The following is a 26,816-nucleotide window of genomic DNA, read 5'->3' on the forward strand; positions in this document are numbered from 1 at the left end:
TCAAATGCACTAGTGGTTTATGAAAATCTAAACCTAAAAGTAGTTAATGCACAGTACCTCAGCAGGTCGATTTTTAGGTAAACTGTGTACAAGAAACTGGAAACGAACTGTACGCCTTTTTAATCGCTTAATAAGAATGGGAAAAAAATAGGTGCCGAGGAAACAGGAAAGCTAGAAGAGCATGTCCCGGTCCCTTTGAAGGGGGACAGTCTTTCCCCACACCTGAAATTGGCTATAACAATGCCATGAAAATAAATCTGAATGGTGAAAACTGCAAGTATACAGGCAAAGCCATACATATGGATTTTAACAGAGCAAGGTCATGTAGCTCTTTGCACGAGAACAAGGCTGTGCATGGGGAGATAATGGATGAGCCGATGCAAAAGTGCCAGTTCCAGCCCTGTAACCGTACAGTTCCAGCTAATGAGCATTCAACTTTTTCTGTATTGATCATCTCCCTGCACAGAGGACTCTGTGATTACACCTCCTGAGAGCAGCATGGGAGTGAAAACCACATTAGCTCCTAATGGAAGATCTGAATTAAATCTCTGTTGGTGACAATGACAAATTCGGGCCTCGATGCTTTCCTGAACTCTGGGTTCTCTTAACTAACACGTAATACCTGTATTGTTTCCATGCATGGAGCTGGAGATCCACCTTGTGGACCAACCTCCTGATAAGCACTGAAGGAGCAACTTAAGGACCATTTAATCTCATTTTATTCCAAGTCCTCCTGCTATGCAGTAGCTCTAAGTACCAGAGCTAGTTTGTGTCTGAGATGCTGCATACAGTGTCTCGGATGTGGATTGAAGTCTGATGAGACTCCAGAGCAGGTACCAGTAAATTCTGGTGCTAACTCACTGTGCAAGTTTGGATCTCATCTCTCTTGAGCTTTGGCTTCCCTATTTAGGAAGAAAAATAGTAATAATTAAAAAACCCCTAAACTTGGTCCAAGTACTGGATGTCTGCAGAGTATGAGAAGTGACAAAATTTATTACAAACACCCTTTCTAGGGAACTAGACAGTGCTATGGAGTGGACCAGTCAGTAAGGACGATTCACTGGGCACCGAGAGATCAAGTACGTCAGGCAACCGAAATCTGAAAAAGTTAAATACACTGCCAATAATTTTTGCTTTCCAGCTTGTTCACTAGCAGTGCCTGCTACTGGGGATCAGGGTGGTTGCAGGGCTAACTCTAAACCACAGGTTTCAAGGCTGGGAGGCATCAACATGTATAAAGTTCTATTTTTCTTCCCTGCGCCACAGGCCAGATGAATCTAAACCAATCTGAACCATTCCCAGCACTCCCTTGGCAGCCTCCAGGCAGCTTGTGCCCAGCTCCACTGCACAGCGACCTTCCACACCGATCCCAGGAGCATCTTTTACCTTTCTTGGTGCAGTTGCTCCCCTCGGGCTCCCGGACGTAACCGTCCTCGCAGTCCTGGCAGTGGAAGCCGGCGGTGTGGTACAGGCAGCCGATGCACTCCCCGCTGTCCGGCCGGCACACGCGGGGTGACCGCGCCGGGTCCACGTTCCCGTTGCATTTACACCTGACGCAGATGCTGTCGGAGTTGTAGTAGCCGTCGTCGCACTGGTTGCAGTTGGGGCCGGTGTAGCCAGTTTTGCACTGGTCACACCTCGGGGCGGTTTCACCAGGCGCTAAAGGACACAAAAAACAAAGCACGTGTGTGCCATAGCTCGTTGTGGAGAAACACCCGCTGTGGGGTTTGTTCTGTGGGACCTGACCACAAATCACCATGATAAAAATCAGTAGCCGGTGAGTACCCTGTTTCCCCAAAAATAAGACAGAGTTTTATACTAATTTTTGCTCCAAAACTTATTACTTTTTTTACACATATAGCTGCCTGGACAGGATTTAAATTTACTTTTTTATGTACTGTAACTAGGGCTTATTTTTGGAGTAGGACAAATATTTCAAGCATCCTCAAAAATCCTGAAAAATCAGGCTAGGGCTTATTTTTGGGTAGGTCTTATTTTCAGGGAAACAGGATATTGACCAATCTCAAATTTTAAGCTAAAAATACAGGGTGTTTCAAAAGGATGAACCCAAATAGATCTTTGAAATCAGGTCCATCTTTTTGAAACATCCTGCATAACTTATGAACTGCGGCATTTTCTCTTTCTAGGTAAAAAAAGAAAGCTTTGGGGGTTTCTGATGCCTGGTACCAGCAGCACAGAGCATGCTCGGCATGTTGCTAAGCAAACTGATTATTACTCCTGAACATTTCCATCTCAAACAGCCATTTCGCAACACAGCTAGAACTATCTCTTGCAATCTACAGGAACTTTTTGGCCTATATGAAGCCAGGGGTGGCTTCATTGCAAAAATGATTAAGGAAATAACAACAAGTCTTACATATGTTTATTACAGCTATGATTTCTTCTCTCAGTTACGTGAAAGTAGAGCGAGAAGGTTGAGGTTTGGAGTCTCATGGGGGTGTTTGGAAGGGGTCTCGCAGGGGTATGGATGGTTCTGTGGCGCTGCTGGCCACCTCCTGTACCACTGATGCAATTTCATTGCGAGGAGCTACATTCATTATCTGAGAAATTAGACCAAAATAAAAGCCTTACGTATTTGGCAAGTGCCGGTGGATGCCACGGTGGAGCAGGGGCAGCGGTGGCAGCCGTGGGCGCTCCTGTAGAACCCCTCCTTGCAGAGCTCGCAGTGGGTGCCCTGGGTGTTGTCCTGGCACTGCAGGCAGGTGCCTGGGGAAGGGACAGGAGCACAAAAACACAGTTGGCAGCAGGAACTGGAGCAGAACATTTGGAGCAAGAATCTGCATGGAGCACTCTCAATTATCAGAGCTCACAGGTGATTTTGGATGCCCTCTGGTCAAAACATGGTCCTGGCCTCTTATGAGCTTCTGATGGTCGTTCCCCTCTCTGCACACACACATAATGTGAAAAAGTAGGTGGCTCCAGCAAAGAAGCTCATGGTTCATCACTTCAAAAGGTCAGTGCAGGCAAACACACGCTATCAATATCAAATGGTCCTCAAGGAAAGTGGGTTTGGTTTGCAAGTACGCCAGGGAGCCTGGATCTTGATGCTTCAAACCTCCCACTCTCATGAGTTTCTACCTTTGCAACCTATTCCTGCACCACAGAGCTGGCGGTCAGGGGTAGGGAAGTGCCACCATCCTGCTTTGGGGACAAGATGGCTCCATCCCACCCATGTGGCTCCAGCTCCTCCATCCCCAGCACAGGCACCAGGCAGCAGCAATTCCTGACCTTCGCGGAGAAACGGAGGAGAACTGGGGGTTCGGCTGAGCCACCTCCCCTTCCTAGGGAAGCCCCTGAATCAGAAAATCAACGTGCTGTGTGAGCAGAGGCTGTGTCCTAATGGCCCTCTAAATTGCATTTTGATATTGCTGTGACCAGAGAAAGAAAAATCTCCCTAGTTATAAAAGCACAGCCTCTATCAAAAGCCCATCCATCAACAGCATCAGCAGCAGGCTCCTCGTTGAGGTGGCAGTGACCCAAGGGAAGCTTATTTAATTAAATCCCATGTACAAGACTCTGAAGAGGCAGCAGCCACCTTCTAACAAACCAGGGCAGCACGGAGCAGTTTATTCACTGTACACATAAGCACAGACAGGAGATTCACTGCGCTAATCTAGCAGTGTTGCAGGGGTATGGAAAAGTCTGATATCAACATTAACCACACACACACAAAAATCCTGAATTAGGCTAATGCTGACTGCTGAAAAAAACACAGGAGATTTTCTTAATATTGGAACAGTTTGGTTCCCTTGCAAGCCCAACACGCTGCATGGCTCCTGCTCTTCTCTTTGCACAGAGAAAATTCTGCAGCTGAGCATCCCTGAGCACAGAATCACAGGATGGTTTGGGTTGAAGGGACCTTCAGAGCTCATCCAGTGCCCCCCTTGCCATGAGCAGGGACATCTTCACCAGCTCAGGTTGCTCAGAGCCCCGTCCAGCCTGGCCTGGGATGTCTCCAGGGATGGTTCATCCACCACCTCTCTGGCCAACCTGGGTCAGGCTCTCACCGCCCTCACTGCAAGTCCAGCGTGTCCCTGCAGCCGAACGTGTCACCCAGGGCAGGAACCAAACCCTGGCATGCTACCGATTTTGGGAAGCGGCTGATCCACCAGCTCTCTGGGGCTGGCAGCACCTGATGACTAAGGACACGTGCACGGTGTCAGCTCCCACACACTGTTTGCTCTTCACCCAACAGCTTGTCAGACACGAGCCGGTGGTTTTTGTGGGAGAGATGTCAGGATGAGAGGGGAAAATTATCTGCTGGGCTTGGTTTTTCCAGCGGCAAACCTCAATCAGCTGCTGCGGCAGGATGCCTGGGACAGGCCAGCTTGTGGAAGGTCAGTTTGCCCGATGAGCACTAAGAGTGCGGTGAACCGTGCTCTGTATGAATTAATGGTCGTATAAATCTGGGATCACACCTGCGTTTTCTGCACGGTCTGGGTCATTTCAGGACCAATGCCTTTCCCATTGGCGGAAATTACTCGCATTTATCTACACCAACCCTGCGAAATGGCTGCGTTGCCAGTGAGTCAGCAAGTGGCTCAAGCCATGCAAAGCACACATGGGCTCACAAGCAGGTATCGCTGTGGAAAGCCTTAATAATTAATAGCACTTCCCATCCTGATAATGCCCTCAGGAAGGATCAGCCCTCACAGTAGCCCAGCTGGGAAGAAACAACTAAACTCATCGAACAGACACAACATGGGGCCCGAGGGTCGTGTCGAAGGAAATGCTGGCGCCTGGGGAGCTCTGGCTGCCCCATTTCCAGCCCAGTAATTTTAAATATTGCTCCTGGCCAGAGCGATGCTGAGCAGGCTCAGTGGCAGAGCCGGCAGAGGGAGCCCAGAGTACGGCATTAATGTGGAAAAAACCCTTGAAAATCTGACAAAGACTGCACACAGCTGATGTGAAGCTGGGGAGGTCACCCAAAGTGCAGTCTCTAGAGCAGGCTGAGCGCGCTGCGTTACTTATTAGACGTCGGATCTCATTTTTAATCGACTGTTCTCTGTTCTGGTTTTGTTGGGTTCCCCCACCCCCGGCAGCAAATAGAGCAGATGGAGGAAAATTTTTAAAAAGGGATTTCTGTCAGATCAACAATGGGTCATTAAGCAAAAAGAGGGGCTCTGCAGAGCCAGGCTCAGCGCCGGACGGTCCCAGCTCTGCTCTGCCTGAGCAGCCCCATCCCACAGGCAACGTCTGCACTGCAGTTTGGTTTGGATTTTTGCTATTTTTATTGTAAATCAAGAGCAGGGGGAACATTGAGGAAGAAAAAGGACGAGCAGATTATCTTGTTCCTTCACAAAACCCACACACACGGCTCCCAATCAGTAACACAGCTGATGTGTGCACAGCTTTAGGCACAGCTTTGTATCCTTTAATATTAGTAACTCCTAAGCACGTAAAGTTCAGTATAGGAACGAGTGCAATAACTCAAGCTCAAGGAGCACAGATCTGGTGGCCGCTGCTACCCCTGACACCCCCAGAAACAGCCCCCGTGCCCAGCAGCACCAGGACATGGCTCTGCACAGCCAGCACTGCGGCCGCTCGCTCCTCTGCTGCAAACACGCGGGCCACGAGGGAACACACACCGGGGCTGAAATTGCCCCGAAATCCCATATTTCATGAGCTCTGCCTCTCTGCCAGCCATGCAAAAAAAACCTGCAACATTTTTAAAATTATTGCTCTTTCTAAGCTCCTGGATAAACATCATAGAATTGCATTTCAGCCTGGAAGTTTGGATGAGAATTTGGGTTTTGAAGAGCGAGTTTTGTTGCTAAAGCGGGGATCGGGCAGGTGGTCACATAACATTGCTCCTCCGGGATCTCCTCTTTCAGTGGACATGGGAAAGCAATTACATTCCCCTGCCCTCCCATGAGCTCTTCAAGCACAGGTGCTTCCACATTTGCATTCCATCAACATCCATATGAGAGACAGTCAAAGAAACGATCAAGGAAAATGAACATGGCACATTTAGAAAAAGCGGGCGATATTAATTAGCTGCCTTTTTTTCCAGCACTAATCACGTTATCTGTGGCAATAACACTCACTCTACTTCAGTGCCAGTACCGTATATGTTTCCAGGTAAACAGCTGTTAAACAAAAGCTCTTTAAAAGCCAATGTTGTGTATTTGTGTGAGTGCAGAGAACAATAGAGCACTGACTTCCAATACAGACTGTGGAATAAAGGCTCTGTGCTGCAGCCTGGGGTAAATAACGCAGCTTTTATTGACTTCCTCCAGAAGCGGACTAACTCCAGCCTTGCCCTGCATTTTAGTTTTGGTTTTAAGGTAAAGATTCTGAGTACTCAAGGCATAAATATGGAGATGCAGGAGGTCTGCTGAAGGAAAATGGCAAAAACTAGAGACAGAAGGAACAGGTAAGGTCTGCACCCACCACGGTCACACGAGACGGTACCTGTGGAGCTGTCGCAGGTTTTGGAGTGGTTGTTGCACTGACACAGCTCGCAGGTGGTTTCGTTGAACCTGTAGTATCCATCACTGCACCGGTCACACTTCAGGCCCGTGACACCAGCTTTACACTGGCATTTCCCAGAGCTGCACAGAGACAAAACAAACATTGAAATCTGGATGTGCTGGGCGGCATCCAAAGTACAAACCTGCGCTCGGCGTTTTGGATTCACTTTCCAGAGCGGGGAACCCTGCGCAGAAATACAAGACATGAAACCCACGGGCAACGACTTCCAAGAAGCAATGGGGAGTTCAAGAAAGGCTGAGTATCTGCAAAACCAGTTGCCTTGACAGCAATTTCCAGCTGGGCACCAGAAAGCATCACTCATTCTTGAAAGCCTTGGCCCACAGCCATCCCCACGCATCAGCTGCCAAGAGATGCTCTGACAGCCCCTCTCCATTCCCAGCTCCATCGAGCACCGGTCCTGGTGCAGGGGTTACCCTCATTGCTTTGGCTTTCCATGCCAGCATCTCCACATAGAGGCTTGAAACCTATTTCTTTTGTAAGTGACTTTATAGACTAGCAGCACTCAGGCTCAGCTCTCAGAGCAGTCACAGGAACAGATAAAATAGAACATAATCATAGAATGTCCTGAGTTGGAAGGGAACCACAAGGGTTATCGAGTCCAACTCCTGTCCCTGCATGTGACAAAACAGAATCACAGAATCATTTCAGTTGGAAGAGACCCTCGGGATCATCGAGTCCAACCATAACCTAACTCTGGCACCAACCCATGTCCCTGAGAACCTCGTCTACATGTCTTTTAAACCCCTCCAGGGATGGTGGCTCCACCACTGCCCTGGGCAGCCTGTTCCAATGCCTGACAACCCCTTCCGTGAAGAATTTTTTCCTAATATCCAATCTAAACCTCCTCTGGCACAACTTGAGGCCATTTCCTCTTGTCCTATCGCTTGTTCCTTGGGAGAAGAGACCAACCCCCTCCATGCCCCAACCTCCTTTCAGGCACTTGTAGACAGCAATAAGTTCTCCCCTCAGCCTCCTGTTCTCCAGCTGAGCCCCCCAGGTCCCTCACCCGCTCCCATCACACTTGTGCTCCTTTTCCACCCACTCACATGGCGGCCACGGCTCATCCCCTGCATGCTGAGGATGGCAGAGCACAGAAGCGCCTCTGCACACCTCCGACAGCGACCTGCAGGACACCCTGTGTGCTGCACGGGGACATGGGACAGCAACCCCAATAAACGGGATTTATCTCCTCCGGGAGATGGATTTATCTGCAGCTGCAGCAGAGGAGGCGGGTGCCACCCCCTGCGCACCGCTGGGCGCACCCTCCTCTTAGCTCTGCCCCATACAACACCCACCCTATTCACACACTTTTCAAATGCAGTATGTCAATGTTCGCTCTGTCTGCACGAAGATTATCTATTGTTCTCCCTCGCTTCTCCTGGGGAAGAGCGAGCAATGCACAATTTGCTTCTAAAAGCCCCTAGAAAAATCTGTTGATTAGACCTAATAGAGGCTCCAAATGGCCTGATGCGCTGTCGACGTGTTGGTTTTAATCAAAGTGCGGTAGACTGCAATGTTTTTGGGGAAGACATGGCTTCTGTTAGAAATTAACAAAATTTGGTATTTCTGTTGTTGTTTGCTTGCCAAAGGAAGAGGAAATGCTCAAAACACACACGAACATACAGAACTCAGCCCAAGAGGCCACAAAATTAAATAGTTTCAGAATATGAAATTTCAGGCATATTTAATGGACCAATTACAAGAAGGAAAACAAATATGATGTTTTCTTCCTCTCCAGACCATTCTCTGGAAATGGAGCAGGCAAATGCAGAATTCAAAGGGACGCTGTTAAGCAACTCAGTGTGACTTTTAAAGAGCTTTTTTCACAAGACTTGCCATTAATCCCAATGTTGTCGCAGTGTTTAAAACAAGATCAAACAATAAGCGGTTTATTTTTATTTGCTTCTGACCACTACTGGACAGATATTCCTGTAAGCGGGCAGGGGACAGGCAGAGCCAGGCAAGGAAAAGCAACTCATTTGGTGCGGATCTGATATTTTCAGCCTGAAAATTCATCTTCTGGAGATGTGCCCTGTGAGTCGGGCTTTACAAGACCCAGCACTAGCGCTGGATAATCTTCATCCTCCCAGGTCACAGAATCCCAGAATGTCAGGGGTTGAAGGGCCCTGGGAAGCTCATCCAGTGCAATCCCCCCATGGAGCAGGAACACCCAGCTGAGGTTCCACAGGAAGGTGTCCAGGCGGGTTTGAATGTCTGCAGAGAAGGAGACTCCACAACCTCCCTGGGCAGCCTGGGCCAGGCTCTGCCAACCTCACCAGGAACAAGTTTGTTCTCAAATTTAAGTGGAACCTTTTGTGTTCCAGTTTGTACCCATTACCCCTTGTCCTATCATTGGTTGTCACCGAGAAGAGCCTGGCTCCATCCTCCTGACACTCACCCTTTAGATATCTGTAAACATTAATGAGGTCCCCCCTCAGTCTCCTCCAGCTCCAGAGCCCCAGCTCCCTCAGCCTTTCCTCACACGGGAGATGCTCCACTCCCTTCAGCATCTTTGTTGCCCTGCGCTGGACTCTTTCCATCAGTGCCCTGTCCTTCTTGAGCTGAGTGGCCCAGAACTGGACACAATCTGTGGAAACGGTCAGAATTGGCTCAGGAGGGATAACGTGGCCATTTCCTGCCTGTCTCTAGGTTTGCACGAGCATCCCACCAGCATTAATGAGGTCACCCCTCAGTTTCCTCTTCTCCAGCTCCAGAGCCTCAGCTCCCTCAGCCTTTCAGGTTTCCAGGTTCTCTCTCCTGTCCCCCGATCAAGCCTTTATTTTAATGACACCCTCCTCCTGGCCTCCCATCCGTTATTTTAAGGAAGGTTTATTTCCCCAACGACTCTGCCAGAGCTCAACGCACCATTTTGGTGCAACGTCCCTCCATTTTCCTCATTAGCTTAAAAATAACAGGAAAGAAAGCTATTTTTAAAAGAAGAAAAGTACAGTTTTGGAAAGTTTGGGTTTAATGCCTCTCAAGCAGACCTTTTCTCAACATGTTACACATGGCACGGAGCCAAGTTCTGCATGTGCAAGAATTAAATCACTCAGCAAATATAAAGCTTTGCCTGTGGTCATTGCTTCCATAGAATAAAGCCCCCTTACAACACTCCCTTTCATAGCACCAGTCCAGTAAAGACTGTCAGACACTTTTTAAAGCAAAGGTCAATGATATAAATGCATTGAAACCACCACCACCACCAAAAAAAAAAGAATCCTGTTAACAGCCCGATTGTGCCCATAAAAACCCAGAAACTTGAAAAGAAAAGCCCCACAGTTTAATACTCGCACAGTGAGAACTGAAGGGGATTTTGAGTATCAGCCAGGAATTTCTGTTTTGGGGGAAGGGAACAGGGAAACATTTTGATGCAGCAACATCAATTGCTCAACTCCATTTCAGATGATTATTAACTCCACTGAAGCCAGCCAATTTTTAGGTCTCACAAAAGAATTGATGGAAGGGTGTGTTGGGACAAAACCAGACTTTTGTTACAAAAGCTCCCCCCCCCAGCTTTGCTTTCTACTAGATTTTTACAACTACACTTACTTTAAAGACCCTGTAGGTAGTGTATATCACCATCACATCATCCATCAACTTTATATACGTTTCCTAATGATTAAAAACATCACCAGCACGAGAGATCCTGACAGAGGGAGCAGGCGGTGATTAGTGGGGAAGGGAGCACGTGCAAGGCTCAGATCCAGCCCCAAGTGATCCAGCCCTTTGGGGGTGAGGGCTGCCCGTGGGTTGGGGACCCCCACAAGGCATTTAATTGCCCTCAGCCCTTGAGTTTCATGTTCAGGAGCTGCTGTCTCGATGCCTGCAGGGCACCAGCAACACTGGGGATGGGGCCGTAAATAAAAGCAAAATATTGGGCAAGGGGAACAGCCTGCACCCCAAAATACGTCTACAAAAGCCAGGCTGATTTCACTTCCATCCACTCAAGGGTAAACAGCCATGGGATGCAGGAAATCCCATCACTCACCAAGCGATTTGTGGTGCTGGTGGCAACAAAACGCTCCCCGGGGTGGGATTTCACATGGGACTGCAGCTTTACAGCCACAGAAGTTAGGGGGATACACCAGAGCCCCCCACTCTATGTGTTGCTCTGGGTGGTGCTAGAGAGGATTGTAGGTAGTTCTGACCCCTCTTGGAAGCATCCTGGGAGCAGAGCATGGAGAACAGGTAGCGCCTCTAAAATCCCATCCTGTGCATGGCCTGAAGCTGCAGAGCATCACACAGATAATGTTCTGCCAGTTCTGATGGCTGGGAAGGACACACAGACTCTGTCTGGGACCTCAGGCAATGCCCTTGGCACAGTACAGCACAGGAACTCAAAGCCTCATCACAAGGCAAAAGAAACCAAAACAAAAGAGCAATAAAACATCTGTGATCTGAGACCAATCGCTATGTTCCATTGCATCTGCGATGGGTCTCTCGTCCTTCTCCACAGAAACATCCTGAAGTTAGCAGGGACACGACAGACAAGACGGATGGGAGGACAGAGGACCATCGCCTTAAGGGCTGTTTGCAGGCCTGCTGTGCACGCTTTAATGATGTAACAGAAAACCCTTAGCAAACTCTAATTATTTATTTTCTTCCCTTGCCACCCCCCACAAGGAGGAGATAAGGGAGAGATTCATTTTGAATGTTTTCCCAGCTGCCATCGAGAGCCCAGGGCTGCCTGGCCAAGTCAGAGCCAGCCAAAACGGCACAGCACCAAGCTTTGGTGCCTCTATTTTGAAAACCCATGAGACTGGTAAGATGTTGGGGCAGAGTCGGAGGAGGAGGGAGCTCCCATGGGTCTCAAACCAGGGTGGGTGAGCCACCCAAAACCCCCCATGGCTTTCAAGAAGAGCTTTGCCAAACACATTTACAGTCTTCACCCTGAAGCACAGAGCGGGTGCACAAACCCCTCGCACCCCAGCACCTCCCAGGACAACATGACCTGCCAGGACCAGCCCCAGAAGAGCCATCGAGGGGCCACGTTGCCCTGGGGAAGATGGAAACCAAGGGTCCTGCCAGCCCTTACCCGACCTGGTGGCATCTCCAGCTTCACCCGTCACCCTGTCCCCTCCCAGGCGCTGAGGTGCCAACCTCTGGTCACAGATATCACCCTGGAGGTGTTCCTGTAATGTATACAATTAACGGTGCTCCTTATGAATGAGGAAAAACATGTTGCTGAACTACGAGCATCTGTAAAACAACCCTCGTGAAAAAGGCTTTGTCACACTTTGATGGGATAAGACAAGAGGACGCTGCACGAGATTAGGATTCAGAAGAGATGTTGCTAAAAATGGTGCGTTTCTCCAGCGAGCCCGGCTCCTTTTGTGCTGATTTTCTGTGATGTCTGACAGCAACAAGGGGATAAATCTCTCTTACATTTTTCTGAGCAATGTAGAAGAGTTAACATTTGAAAGCTAAACGCTCCGAGTCACTTCTGTGGAAAACCAACACTGTTAACACTCACCCTGAGCAAACCGAGAACGCTCATAACCCATGTGTTGATTTTCCTTTAGGTCAATTAATTTGAATACCAGCATGTGGGGATGCAAAGAGCAGGAAAAAGCCCCACATAGCACACGGTTGGGTTTCACCTCCCTGCTCCCTCGGCTCAAACCAAAGCCACCAGCAACCGAAACCCGTTGGTGGAAGGGTTGGTGGACCCTGCGCCCCGCTCAGAGCCGCCTTTGTGGAGGTCAGAAGAAGCGGAGCTTTATTTTGGGGAACATTGGGCCATTGTGCACCGCATTCCTCATTTTGTGCCGGGGGACGGCATCTGTTTATATGGCAGCCCCTCGACGGAGCAGGGACACTTCACAGCTCTGAAAGGCCATTCTGTAAATGTCAAAGGGCCACCTTGTCTGGGCACCGCCGCCTCCACCACCCTGTCTCCCACATCGAGGATGGGAAAGCCGGGGATGTCCAGCCCGGGGCTGTGCTGTCTCCTCCATGTGCCCTCCCGGCACCCTCCGCCATGACCTCGGCAGCTGGGGAGGGAGGAAGCGATGGGAAGAGCACGATGACCCGGGAGAGCGAGGTTGGATGGGGTCCTCCAGTGTGGCACAAGGAGAAGCAGCAAAAACCCAACTAACCACAAAATCTCAGCCCAAACCAGCAGCTTCCGGCTCCCAGAGCATCACTCAGTATCAATCCAGGCTGGGGGATGAAGGGATGGAGAAGAGCCCTGAGGAGAAGGACTTTGGGTTGCTGGTGGGTGAAAGGTTGGCCGTGAGCTGGCAATGTGCGCTTGCAGCCCAGAAGGCCAATTGTACCTCGGGCTGCATCAAAAGCAGCATGGCCAGCATGTCAAGGGAGAGGATTCTGCCCCTCTGCCTCTAAGAAAGATGGGGACAGACCTTTTAGGAAGGCCTGTTGTGGCAGGACAAGGGGTGATGGTTTTAAACTAAAGGAGGGAAGATTCAGGTTAGGCATGAGGAAAAATTGTTGGCCCTGAGGGTGGTGAGAGCCTGGCCCAGGTTGGCCAGAGAGGTGGTGGATGAACCATCCCTGGAGACATCCCAGGCCAGGCTGGACGGGGCTCTGAGCAACCTGAGCTGGTGAAGATGTCCCTGCTCATGGCAGGGGGGGCACTGGGGGAGCTGGGAAGGTCCCTTCAACCAAACTATTCCATGATTCTGTGGTCCCTTGGAGATCACAGCAACATGGGGATAGGACAGGCAACCTCAGTGCAAGAAGATGAGGAAGGGAGGGAGATGGCACTGACACACCAGTTTTGCCCAACATTGTCCCTCCATCCCCCAAATCTCTGCTGATGCCTCCTCACAGGCAGCAGAAAGAGGCGCAGGCAACAACCACTGCCCCCAAGCCAGAATTTAGCCACAAGACCTTAAAAAGTTAAACCAATATTTTTTTGAGGGCAGCCAATGTTTACAGGAGTAACAAGTCTGGAACAGAAAACACCAGAAGGGCAAAGACTGCTGGGAAAAAATTAAACACAACACAACAAAATAGCAGGATTTCTGAGAAGCCACAATTACGTTAGAGGAGATGATAACAATCTACCTTTCGCTGCTGCTGTGTCCAGTCACTCATTCATTTCCCATCCCTGTCTGCAAGCCAATAAAAATGGGTGCAGGGACAATATTTACCTGCTGGTGACGGAAGAGAGGATGGGAGCTAATTGGATGTGAAGGATGAGAGTCTGTAACGGGAGAGAGACTTAGATAATTAAAGCACACAGAAAAATATGCTCTAACGGGATATTCTTCTGCTTTTATGATGTCCACGTGTAACAATTTCCGCTACCAAAAAAAATCTGTTCTCTGCAGAGCGATGCTGACAAGGCATTACTGGGAGATAATGAGCCACCGCTTGTGCCCAGCTAATCTATAAAAGGGAGGGCAGTCTTTCTAAAATAGGGAAAAAAGGTGGGGGAGATTGTGGCTTTTTTATTTTGAATGTACAATTCCTTGAGGAGTAGGGGCTCCCAAGGTCTTATCTGCCCAATGCGGTTTACTGGACTGCGAAAATACAGTAGGATGGAAATACAGTTCCCACGCAAAGAAGAGACATTTCAGAAGCGTGATAACACCCCGAAGACAGCAAATGAAGATTTTCTGGCTGCAGAAAGAACTCCACCGCCTTCCCCCAAACAACCTCCTGTGGCTGGGAGGGGCAGAAGGCCTTGGGAACATGAGGTCTCATCTCAAACCGCCACCATGAGCACCCTTCCTGCCCAGGCTGGAAAAGCTCCACAAAAGCCTTGAATTTCAATGGATCTGCATTTTCTAACAAATACACTCAAATTCTACCCTGCGTAGCTTCATACCACATGATGCTCAAGGTGCATCTAGTCTGTGACCCACCTGGGTGCTTCCCAAGGCCATCAGGACCGATGGTTCTTGTCACTTCCCCCTGCATCCCCTCTTTGCATCTCTCACATCCCACCAGCTCCGCAGACCCAGGGTGCTGCTCTGCCTGCCCAGCCCCGGCAGAACCCCCAGCCCTCATTCAAAGACCTGAACAAAGAACATTGTCCAGCGCCGCTGACCTTGCTCTTGCCAGCAATGCTCGTGCAAATCCACATGAGTAAGGGTCAGGAGATCAGCCCCTCCAAAGAGAAGCCCACTACAAAAAAGACATAGAGGGATGGCAATAGCCACCCCCTTTCAGCCTCACAGCACCCCCGCTCCAGGGGACAGCCATGTAGAAATGCTCACAGGGACACTCTGCTTTAATTCCTTTTAATGCAAGCACAAAGCATCAGAATCCCTGGAGGGGGCAAAACATCTCTGAATTAACACTTGGGCATTTATATGAATGCTTTATCTTTTTTTTTTATTTTAAGCAGAAATGAGTGACAGGAGCTCCCTCTAACATGACTTATGCCGAGCCTGCGGCGCAAACTGTGTGTGAACCGGGATCACAGGCTGCAGATCTGTCTCCCCAGCCGGCAGCTGCTCGGTTGTTGAAGGAGCTGAGAGCTGTACGCTGTATTTCATCACAGGACACAACCCAAAGCCAACATGGCCTCCAAACAGCACGCCAGAGCCTCTGCTTCCCATCACCCTTCTGCTTGTGGGGTAACTGAGGCAGAGGGAGAAACTTAAACTGATTCACAGACCCCAATTTAACATGCATCTGTTTTCAGTAGGGACAATGACAACATATTATGTGTGTTTAGTTTAGAGCTTTTTAAGGGAACTGGAAAGACCTAAGCCAGTTTAGATGGTTAAGCCAGGTTTAGCTAACCACATGGCAAGACCTAAGCCAGGTTAGACGGATAAGCCAGGTTTAGCTAACCACGGGGCAATCCTCAACAGCCCACAGCAGGCTCAGCTCTCCTCTTGTTCGCTAGCCCAGGTGATGGTGTGATAAGAGTTGAAGGGTGCAACACCTCGTCAGCTCCTTCATTCACATCCCAAATTGTGGCGTGCAAAAGCACCCATGTGGGGACACTTGCTCACGGGTTAAACATGCTGTCCCTGTGGCCATGTCTTGGAGAAAAGCCACAACATCCTACATGCTGGGCGATGAAAACCGCAACTGAACGCCTTGCAAGAGGTAAATCAGCGCGGTGACACCTTTCCTTCCCTCACCAAGGGGCAGGGACAGGCCTGGCACCACCAGAGCGGACGAGACCACTGGGACACACTGGGAGACCCTTGGCCGGTTTTCACTCCAGTCTGCAACCCCTGTGGGGTTGGCCAGTGCTGCTGGCAAGGTAAAAAAATACCAGAATAAATCAAAATGCAGTCATCTGACACGTCCTCTTCACCAGGATGGCACCTCTGCCAGGCCGGGCTCAGTCCTGCTCCTTTAAATCGATCAGCCAGGGGACAGGTTTACACAGGAACATGATTTCCACGTGCATTTCAACAGCTACACCTGTGCAGATTATTGCTGTGTTGGTGCACGACGGCTGCTTTGCAGCAGGGAAAGGCTGCCCCGGATCTCCTGTCACCTCCTGGAGCTGCCCGCTGTGCTGGGTCCCTGTGTCACCAGCCAGCTGGGGACACGAGTGACATCCTTGTGGAAGACACTGCGAGGAGCCCCAGACGAGAGGGCTGGAGACCACTGTCCCCCCCAGACCATCTTTGCTGCCTCTGGCTTGGCTTCTTGCCCAGCCGTAGGGAGTAGGAGATGAGAGTTCAGGCAGAGGATTCTGCTCACATAAAGAAAAATAAATGCAGAGGGGTGCAAGCCTGGGAGATTTGAGCTGGGCAGCCTGGGCGTGATGGCCTTCTCCAGCAGCATCATCTCCACCTTTGCCTCCTCCACCAGGCAGGGATATCCTGGCTCCTGGGGAGGATGGACTGATGGACAACACGGCTTTTAACTTGGTGTCCAAAAGATGGTGAGGGAGATGCAGCTGGTGGGGGGCAGCTCCTGGCTGGGGTTACATCTCCATGGGCTGGGGCCACCACCAGACACCCTCCCTCCCAGCCTGTGCACCCATGTGAGTCACCATCCTCATTCTCCTCTGCTCTATGACCTTGACCATGGCTCTCGAAACGTCACTTCTTTCTCCACCCTTCCTCTATGGACTGTGAACGCTTCCAGGCCACAGCTATCTTTAGCAAGGATCTACGCAGCATCCAGCCCAGTGAAATGTGGTTTTATCTGAGGTTTCCAGGCGTTACCACAACACGGGGAACACCCGTCCCGCTCTGTGCAGCCCAGGATTGCATCCAGCCCCGGAACAAGCCCCAGTTCCAACTACACACGGCTTTTCATCCAACAAAAAAACCACCCAAACCAGGGCACAGAAATCCTCTGCCATCCCAGGGGGAGATCTGTGTGGATCTCCTCAGATAATGAAATTTTTAACACCACCAAAACAGACCTTTGATTAGTGGCCGTGGAGCCCATTCATAGCGACAGCGTGTCAGGTCAATGTTCACTCCCAAAATCAACTGTCTGCCTCGGGAAAGGTTCTTTTTTTTAATTTTTATTCGATGGTCTGCAGTTGAGGCCTAGTTAATCAACAGTGCACTTGGGTGTGCCATCTGGCCAGCCATAGAGTGTGCCTAGAAATAATACTAATAGTCATCATACGGTGGTGCTTTAAAAGGCAGTTTTACAAAAGCCTGGGCAAGCCGACTGAACCCTCTCGGGCATGTTTTGTGTGCAGTCTGCCTCCCAACCAGCCGCTGTCAAAAAGGGGCAGAGTCCAAAATCATGCTGTTGTTTATCTCGGAGACTCGTCTGAATAGCAGTTCCCTTTTTCTTAAGCCAGCAAGCAGGAATCAACTTGTGCAAGTTATAGTTGGGATGGTGCTTTAAAAAAAGAAAATACAGCTTGCAGTGTTTTTACTGTCAATGAAACAGAAGCTGGGTGCTGGTGTTGGGCGATGCTTGCGCCTCATCCCAAGCGGGGATGTCCAGAGGGACAGGCACCACTCACCCAGGGACTCGGCAGCAGGTGGACGTCAAACCCAGAGCTCCAGATCCCATGTTTCCAACATAAGAGCCAAAAAAATGCCATCCCTGGATTCACACATGCATCTCCTTGCAATGCAGAAGAGGCCATCCCACCCATCGTGACAGAGCCCACTGCAGGGATGCGCCTCGGTACCCACATCCCAGATGCCTCCCCCATCCATCCCTGCCACAGAGAAGCAGTAGATGTGTCCGGCACCCCATTTCTGCCACCCATAGCCATCCCACTTTAATGCAATAGGAACGATGGTGCATTTGCCCCATGGGATTTTGCATCTCATTCATTTTCCCACAGACACCGCCGTGCAGGACGCTGCCCATCTCACGGCTGTATCAATGCCCTAAGCCCTGCAACACAGACAACTGACCTAATTTTCCTCTTTTTAAACACCCAGAGGTCATTTCCATCTGCAGCAAGCCCCACTGAGCAGGGAAGAGAAACACAGAGTGATCTCTGTTAACATCAGTCCTCCTCCCCAAGTCTTCCTCCAAATTTTGCCCTGTGCTGCTTCTTCCAAATGCCCGAGGATTCGCATGTCCCATGTCCCTCAAGGCTGTAAAACAGTGCTGAAGAGAAGGTAGCAAGGTCCTCTGCCACTTCCAGGTCCATACACGCTGGGGTTGGGTTTGATGGTTTCACTGAGTGCACAAATTCCACCTCATTCTCCGTCACAAATTGGATCATCTCACCTAAGTCCCCAGGGGGACTTGTCTCACTCCACATTGGGAGACATCACCCACATCCTTCCCTTGTCCGCTGCCCGTGACTCAGAGTCAGGGCGAGAACGTGCCATCCCAGTTAACCCAGTTGTTCCAGCAGCACCTCCCTCCTCTCCCAGTCCTCAAAGATAAGATTTGCCCCATCTGCCTTTCTGCCCAATTTGCCTTTGCAGTAGATCTGACCAAACTCAGATTTTCCTGTCTGTGGCAAACCATGATGCTTCCAGGCACATCTTCCCATACCCAAAACAACCACTAGAAAAAATAAGTGAAAAACTCTACACTCTCCACCCCCAAGAATCACCTTTTTTAGTAACAAGGTCACTCTAGTCAGCTGGAGCATTGCTTATAAGTTCTGATTTTTTGGAGCTTATGCAAGCAGAAAAATGCAGCAATGAAACAAAAAGAAAGGACCTCAACATGGGGCTTTGGAAAAAAAAAGAAGGATAAAATAATTACAGATGGCACGTCCCTGCAGAACATTTTGCTTCTGAGTCAGCCCCAACCTTGGCAGCAATGTGCAGGTGTTGGTTCAACACCCGCTGAGCCTGGACCAAACCCTAAAAGACAACAAGCAGGAGCCCATTGCATCTGCACGCAGGCACCACTTCCCTTTGCGGGCCCAAAAAAATAATTGCATGCCGGTTTTTAAAAGGCAAAATGCAAGAGTGGGTAAGGTGAGATGAAGAGGAACACATTCATTATCCAAGAGCTCAAAGCATCAGCTACGGTGATTTTCTCGACGCAGCAAAGGCGAGGGGGCGGCAGGTTAAACACCGGGCAAGGCAGGAGCCAACGCTGCTCAGCAAGGGCAGAGCACAAAGCTTCACTTTTCTCTGCTGTAACAAATATCCCTCTGGAAAATAAAGCTCTCCAAAGCCCTGTGCTCCATCCCAGCCTCCGCTCCCCTCCCCAGCTCAAGCATGAAGGCTGTCCAGTCCGATAGTCTATTGCATTAGAGGAGAGGTTCTGCCTCTATACGACTCAGAAATGCAATTTTACTCCCTTGTGGGTTGCCAGGGCTTTTGCCACAGCTATGGATATTTTTATAACCCAAAACTTGAAGAGAGGAAGAGTAATGCATGAATTTTTCGAAGCCCAGCTTCACTCCTGCCCCTTTTTTTAAACACCAGCACCAAATGACAAGACCCATTCTTGCCTGACGTGCATCTCGAATCCCAAAACACCCCCAAATCCCATCTCAGTGCGCACGTTACTCACTGGTCACACTGGGCACTGCTGGAGCCGCTGGGGCTGCAGCCGCAGGGCCGGCACTGCTGGCTGTTTGGCTCCTGGTGGAAGCCCTGGGCACAGATCTCGCACTGCAGCCCGGCGTAGCCATCGAGACAGGGACACTGCCCCGTCGTGACGTTGCATTCGGCCGTGCTGATGCTCCCCACGACGCTGCAGTTGCAGATGTCTCCTGCAAAGAGATAAAGAGGATGAAACCGGTTTAGGGGAGGCACAATGTGGAGCAAGAGCCTACACGGGGCATTGTCAGCACAGCTGCCCTCCCCTTGCTTACCCCAGTCTGGAAACATCACCCTTGAGGATGATACTTGCTTTAAAGTGTTGAGATGATAACAAAAATTGGGAGTACCCTAGGGTTTGAATCTCCATGGTTCATGTTTTAAGTCTCTCTCCAGAAGAGAGCTAGAAAACTGTAGGTATAACTACTTAAATACATATGTATTATATGTACATGCTCATACGTAGCTGTATATAATGTCTGTACGGACATACACACACACGGATGGTTGTGTGGTTAGGTGACTCCAGGAGCCGACGTGTGCCAGCTGTTGTAATAACAGGATAAATAAGCAACAGGTGGCAAAAATCACCAGTTATAAGACCCTCTGCTTCACACCACTGGAACAGCCCGGATTTACCAACGGGCTGGTGACTGACACAGGACACACACAGTGACACAATGAACTGGCACACACCGAGGAGCTGCTTTTTTAAGAGAAAGACAAATCTTTTGATCAAGTAATGAATTCCCAGTCCCCCCGCGCATTATTTCTCATAATACTTTAAAGCACCAAATGCGCCAAAGAGAACAACCTCTCCTCAGCAATTTGTTTCTGCCAAGAGGTTTATCTCTGTTCCTTCACTGCAAAGTGTTTAGTGCCTTAATAATTTAAAGTCTTCTTCTGCCAAGGGTGAATTATAAACAAGGATTATTTGCAGAAATAGTGCACAGAGCATCAGGGGCTTTACGCAACCGCTGGTGTTTGTTATTCCCTCAGAAAAGCCAATATTCAGGACACTTCACTATGAGAGGACAGGCCAGGGCCCCATCCCAAGAAAACTTGACATAAGGCTCAAATATTGTCAAGAAAACTCAACACGAATGCTGTACATCAGCACTACTGTTTCTTTTTAACACTTATATTGCATACTCATGCCCCCATCCAATAGCAAGGACCTCACCAGGTGCTTGGATCAAGCAACACTTAAAATCTAGTGACTGAATGAAGATTAATTTATGAATAAATAGGTAATCTGCCGAAATCAGACAACACTGAAGACCTCAGAGCCTTTGGAATACAAGCTATAAAGTCTCCCCCATCACCACAGCAATGTAAAGGGTCCGTGATGACCTTCCCTTGGTGCATTCGCCACTGGACCGCGGCACAACAGGGAGGCAGATTATAGAGCACTTTGGCAAACACACAGTGATCATAAAACCAGAATTACAGGTTGAGTTTACAAGGAACATTCCAAGCCAAATGAAGGAAGGATCTCTCCTCCCGTGCGAAGGAAAGGGACCATGTGAAGCCACAGGACCTCTAACCAAGAGCCAGCCCGGCTGCAGCACTCAGAGCTTTTACTTTTCATCTATTTTCATATAACTCACCAAGGATGAGTTATTTAGCTTTATTACCCTATTGATACAAGCACAGTATCCCCACAGAAGTCATTTTGTACCTACACACCTGTGAAATTGCACCTAAATTTCCTTCAGTCTAAACCAGCAAATAGGACAAACACCTCAAGATCTGCAATTATCCACTTCAGCATCCACTTCACATAACGAACCAAATTCCCATCTCAATTATCCGAGCGGAACCTTATCGATTCGGGCACTTGGGCTTCTCCCAGCCAACGGGAGCCGTGAGAACTTGTTGTGCAAAAGCATTTTGGAGTTTGTAAAATGCACATCAAAACAAATTTACCTTTCAGAGTTCATTGCGTGCGGTGCCATTAGACCTGCTAGACTCAATTAAGAAAAAATAACACATCTCATCCCCGGAAAGGCTCCGTTTTGGTATTAATTGAGTAGTTTACCTTACTCTCCCCATACTGTATTCCCAAATTCAAGCGTATCTTCTCTCCCTTCTCCCTCATTTCCCCTTCACAACCCCTCTCCAGACACCATTTCTGACAACACCGGAATAAACGGATCATGCAAAGGGTTAAAAAAAATACATATATCCAAAGCCATTTCCTTTCCGCTTGTAATTAAACTGTGGAACTCATTGTCAGGGGATGTTCTGGGAGCCAGAAATACCTACAGCTCCAGAGGAGGACTGGATAAGCTCAGGGAGGACAGGTCTGCTGGCAGCTGTTCAACAGGGATCTGCAGGAGCCATCCTGATGGGAAAGTCCCCAAAACACTGGCTGTGAACAATCTGAATTATGCCCTGTCCTTGGCATCTGCTTCTGGCCAGTCTTGGATGGGTGACCATTTGGTCTGACCCAACCTGGCAGTTTTGTTTTTCTCCCTGTTTTCAGGGCCGGTTGCAGCTCCACTCCTCCCCCCAAACTCATAAATCCCCCTTTAACAGTCAGACAGGGCTATTTCCACTGGGGATTTCTTCTGATTACAGCCAAAGATGCAGCTGTGCTGCACTGCTGCTCTTTCCCCCTCACCTCTCAATGGGATATTTCCCTTAACCCCGAGAAGATATTTCATCTCCTCTATATGATGCACCAGTGGGCTAAACCTCCCCCAGCAAACTGGACGGTACCGTCCCAGCACAGGATATACAATCACAAAATATTTGTGAGCCTCCCCACAAGCTGCCATCTCTTAAAAGCAAAGGTCCTATCTATCCCAGCCCCTGTAAATCAATTTGCTGAGCTCCAGACCATCTCTCCAGCATTTCCAACACCACCATCTCCACGTGGTCAAGTCTTGCCCTGGACTGGCTTTTGCATTCAACTCCATCACTCCAAGCTTGGTGCAACCAAGCTGATGCCATGAACACAGGAGATGTTAGTCCAGTCTAAGATGCTTTTGCATCCAACCTTTGCAGGCAATGTGCCCTCACCTGTGGTTTGCAGCACATCTGGTTGAGCTGAGGAACATCTGCAATGGGCTAAGACTTCTGCAAGAATGGGATCAGAGATGAGCTGATGCTCTGTACCTTCTATAAGAGAGGGGTGCTGTCAAGTCCTGGGCTCCATTCGCATCTACACAGCACTCAGCACAAAATAATAGTTGACTCTTGCATTATGAAGGTGTCTTAAACTGCTCAGACCTGTAATTTACTCTCACTTGAGGCTACAATGTAAAGACAAAGTGGTAGGAAGAGGATGTCTGCCTATCCCAAAAAGATTATAAATACACATAGCAGTGTGTTTTGTTATTTTGCAGTCATTTTATTACTGAGTGCATCAGATTCAGGGTGCTTACGGCCTCCATCAAGCTCAACGCAGAGTCAGGCACGCTGCCGGTGACAAGAACAGCATCGTTCACATTAATGCTGTTAAAAGCTTTACACGAGTCACTTGTGCTGTTTCATAACAGGATTGTCTGGGTCAATAGCGGGGGAAAGACAAGGATTTCTCAATGCTTATACATCCCTTGTAATATCGTTAAAAGATTAAACATATTTGTTGAGGAAAATTAAATCAGATTAAATCACTCTCTTATCCCTTGGAAAGGAGCACGAAGCCAAGGCCCCAACTCCCAGGGTCTCCAGCAGCCACACGAGCACTTTTCAGCACATCAAGCTGGCAGACGTGGAGTTTTGGCCAAACCCTGGCTCAGCCCAGGCCTTGTCATCCTTTTCCTTTGTGTTTTCAGAGGGATGCAGCATCCCCACATCAGTTCACAGCCCCAGGCAAACCTCCTTGGGCCAACCCCAGCCAGGGCTCAGCCTTTAAACAAATGCAAAGGCTGCTCACTCCTGGGATCAGTTATTTTTATTCCTTTCCTGCACCTGCAATCAAACATAGAGGCAATTTGCTTTCCGAGGGGTTCCTGAAAGCTCCTCCGTGCAACACAAGCACAGAGCAGTTTGGTTGCTTTCCCTTCCTTTTAGATGCTAAACAAGGAGCAACCTGCGCAGGAAGCTTTGAACCAGCTCATCCCCCAGTAAACGTGCATCAAAGAAGTCAGATTCACAGGTGCAAAGCTGTCTTGGGAGGCTAAATGATAAACCCTGTAAACACAAGCAAAGAAAACCAAGTTAAATACGGATCCTCATTAACCTCAGATTCCTCCTGCACATGGAGATCCCCAGCTCCTCGCACCGCCAAGACAAATACCTGAGGAGATGAGACAAGGAGATGTCACAGAAGCAGGAGTGGTCCAAGAGTTATTAAGAAACAGGTTAGGACGCAGAAAGCTCTGCAGGGGGATTACATGGAATTATTCCTATATAACAAATATCCCTACGCGGAGAAAACCTCTGGGTCTCGACTGAGCAGACTGCGTACAAAGAAGAACGCGGCTCCAAAACATTTATCGCACAAGAAGATACAGTGACTTCAAACACAACAAATAAACGCTTGAGGATTAAAATCTTGACAGTTAAAAAAAATGGACCAAATCCTTTTAATTAATTTGAAAACAGTTTTCTTAGCGTTTTACTTTAGTTGGTTAGTTTTTCCCACTAATATTTCCACAACCATATAAATATTCCGTGCTTCTGTTTGAAAACCTTCATATTTTTTACCACCCAGTGTGCGACACAACCGGCCCAGCTCGGGGTTTAGAGATAAACAGGATGAAATGTAACTTGGGCAAATGCCTCCACATTGCAGACAGCAACCCTGGCAGCTCACACCCTCCTCACAGACCTATTTTCTGCAGCACCTCTCAGGAAATGTAATCGTTTTGTCAGCAAAATGCTTCAGTTCAAAGATCAAGACACCTCACACAGGACGGGGCTGGGAATTTATTAGCAGAGTTCAATTTTAGTATCTATCGACCACGTCCTAGCAGAGAAAGGGATTAAAAGAAGCTGCATGAATAATATGAACTATAATCATCTGTTGAAGTCTCCGTACGCTCGGATCCCCGCAAAAAGTAATTAAAATCACAAACTTTACTGGGTGCTTTGGGGAATTGCAGCTAATGAACGAACGTGTGAATTTATGCAGCAGCTTTACAGGCACTACGAACTAAAAAACCCTGAGCAAGAATCGTCCTTTCAGTCATTTGTATTTGGGCTATAAAGTTGTGTTGCATGAATAATCAACAAGAAAACAGAGGCTGGGAGATGCACTGGAGGATGAGTTCAGATGAGCCCCCCCTGCTTTTATTGCTTCCCCAGCAGTGCTCCCAGCACACAGACTGGGACCAGCCTGGACCAGGGATGGGATTGGGTTTAAGCTCAGACTGGCTCTTCCAGGTTCCTGCACCTGCATGAAAACCCAAGTTACTTTGCCTTCACTGCTCTCCTATTTAAGAAACCTGACTGCACCACAGACATCTCCCAGGATGGACCCTGCAGGGCTGGATTTATGCGAGTTTACAGGACTGGATGGGGAAGCTCTACCCTCACACCACTCAGAGAAGCCACATGTCTCCAAGGTGACCCAGGCGAGCATCTCTCAAGCCACCAAACCAAATCTGAAGGTGACAGCAACGAGCACCCCTCGCTTTGGGGGATTTGCTCCCACTTTTGATAGCTGAGAGAAAGGGGGGAGCCAAGCCCTCCTGGTCACTGACCCTGCTCTGCCAGGGAGCCCAGGGATAAATCATCTGTTGAGGACAAATCCCTCACTCCTTAGTTTTTGGCCCAGACATGGCTGGAGCAGAAGAAGGGGAAATCACCCGGTTATGTTTGCATTTCAAGGAGAGCAGCAATGCACGAGATGAGACACTCGCATGACTTTAGATCTTCAAACAGAAGGTTAATAAGGCCTTTTTAAGACTATAACTTTCCATATGAAAAGAATTAATCTTTTTCTTCCCCTCAAGACTGGTATAAATTGGTTAAAGCCTCACACAGTGCTCATGCTGAGATAAAACGGGCAGGTGATGCCAGCCCGGGCTCAGAGCCATGCACAAAGAGGTTCACTCCAGTCCTAGGGATGTACCCAATTGCTTATTTGGTTTTTAAAAGCCAGGAATTTTTAGATGCTTCTCTGCAGTGAACGTCCAAACCTTTAAAGAGCTGCCTCTATACCACTGATGTGGTGTGACATCCCAAGGGAAAACGCCACGTCACTGTTAGTTGAGCAAAGAAAAGGATTTGTGTATCTTTCTCATTCATCAACAAGCTGCCGACCCCTCCAGGTGACATCTCTGTGAGGGCACCATAAAGTCTTCCATTTAAATAACCATCAGGTTCACTGCTGAAACTTTTTTCCAGTAGAAATCAGCAAAACTTTTTGTTCCTGACGCACTTGACAGCAGCTGCTCGTCCCGCTGCGGCTGGAGGCACCGTCTGCCCGCAGACCTTCCCTGGCAGCAGCCGCCCGGCTCAGAGCAGATGCTCCCGCGTCCCTCGGTGCTGCCACGTCCAACCACCACCCAGTGAACATCAAGGCCCGTTAAGGCAGCATCCCGCTGGCAGGAGAGCTGCGTGCTGGGAAGTTCAACAACACAAGTGATTTCTCCTTGCTTGAATTAACAAATACTAACTTCTTTGCAAGGAGTTTCAATATCATGCAGATTACAGCAACCAGATACCTTAAACATACAACAGTTAAGGAAGGAATCACCAGAGACGTGCGCTCTCCACATCTCCATCACTAAGACAGTTACAAACTGCAAGTCAAGAAGGGCAGATCATAGAATCATAGACCGGTTTGGGTTGAAGGGACCTTCAGAGCTCATCCAGTGCCCCTCCTGCCATGAGCAGGGACATCTTCACCAGCTCAGGTTGCTCAGAGCCCCATCCAGCCTGGCCTGGGATGTCTCCAGGGATGGTTCATCCACCACCTCTCTGGCCAACCTGGGCCAGTATTTTATCACTCAAATCTTCCTCAACCCCCAAACCCATGAGAAACATGTACAGGGGGACTCCTTTGCTCCACTGACAAAGCCAGAGCTCGCCGCCTCCTCTTTTATCCAAGAGCTCTCTGTGCACACACACAGCAGTTGTTGCCTGTCGCCCCCTCCCTCGAGAAGCTGTGCAGGCTGCAAAGTGCAGACTTTGTCCATGTTGCAAAGAACTCATCTGCCCAGCTCCAGGAGCTGCCTCCTGCCTGCACATTGCTCTGACACAATTAAGTTACTTAAAGCCAAAATTCATTGCTGCAAGGTGTGCAGCCTTGGAGAGCCTTTTCCCCTCTGGACCTTGCCTGCTGACAGCACCTGGGGATACAAAAGCTCCTCTTCTCTTGAGTCACCGCAATTAACTCCTCATGCTCAGTGTCAAATTCAGCTTCAGCAGGAACAGATGTGACCTCCGATCTCCTCCTTCCAGACCAGCCTGGACCCAGCTCAGTGCTGAGCATCTGCTGAACTACCCACCCCAAGAGCAAGT

At 49.0% G+C, this 26,816-nt stretch overlaps 1 protein-coding gene across 1 annotated transcript in view; it reads right to left on the reverse strand.

The window, feature by feature from the left end:
* The window catches only part of MEGF9 (multiple EGF like domains 9), a 49,202-nt gene that overhangs the window by 7,442 nt on the left and 14,944 nt on the right, over positions 1–26,816 (reverse strand). Inside the window, exons 2-5 of the mRNA XM_065853882.2 lie at positions 19,366–19,567; positions 6,436–6,575; positions 2,593–2,727; positions 1,387–1,659 (exon numbers count right to left, since the gene is read on the reverse strand). Of these exons, the coding sequence (XP_065709954.1) occupies positions 1,387–1,659; positions 2,593–2,727; positions 6,436–6,575; positions 19,366–19,567 (750 nt within the window). The remainder of the gene's footprint in view (positions 1–1,386; positions 1,660–2,592; positions 2,728–6,435; positions 6,576–19,365; positions 19,568–26,816) is intronic.

Source organism: Patagioenas fasciata, chromosome 20, assembly GCF_037038585.1.
Source record: "Patagioenas fasciata isolate bPatFas1 chromosome 20, bPatFas1.hap1, whole genome shotgun sequence".
Lineage (NCBI taxonomy): Eukaryota > Metazoa > Chordata > Aves > Columbiformes > Columbidae > Patagioenas > Patagioenas fasciata.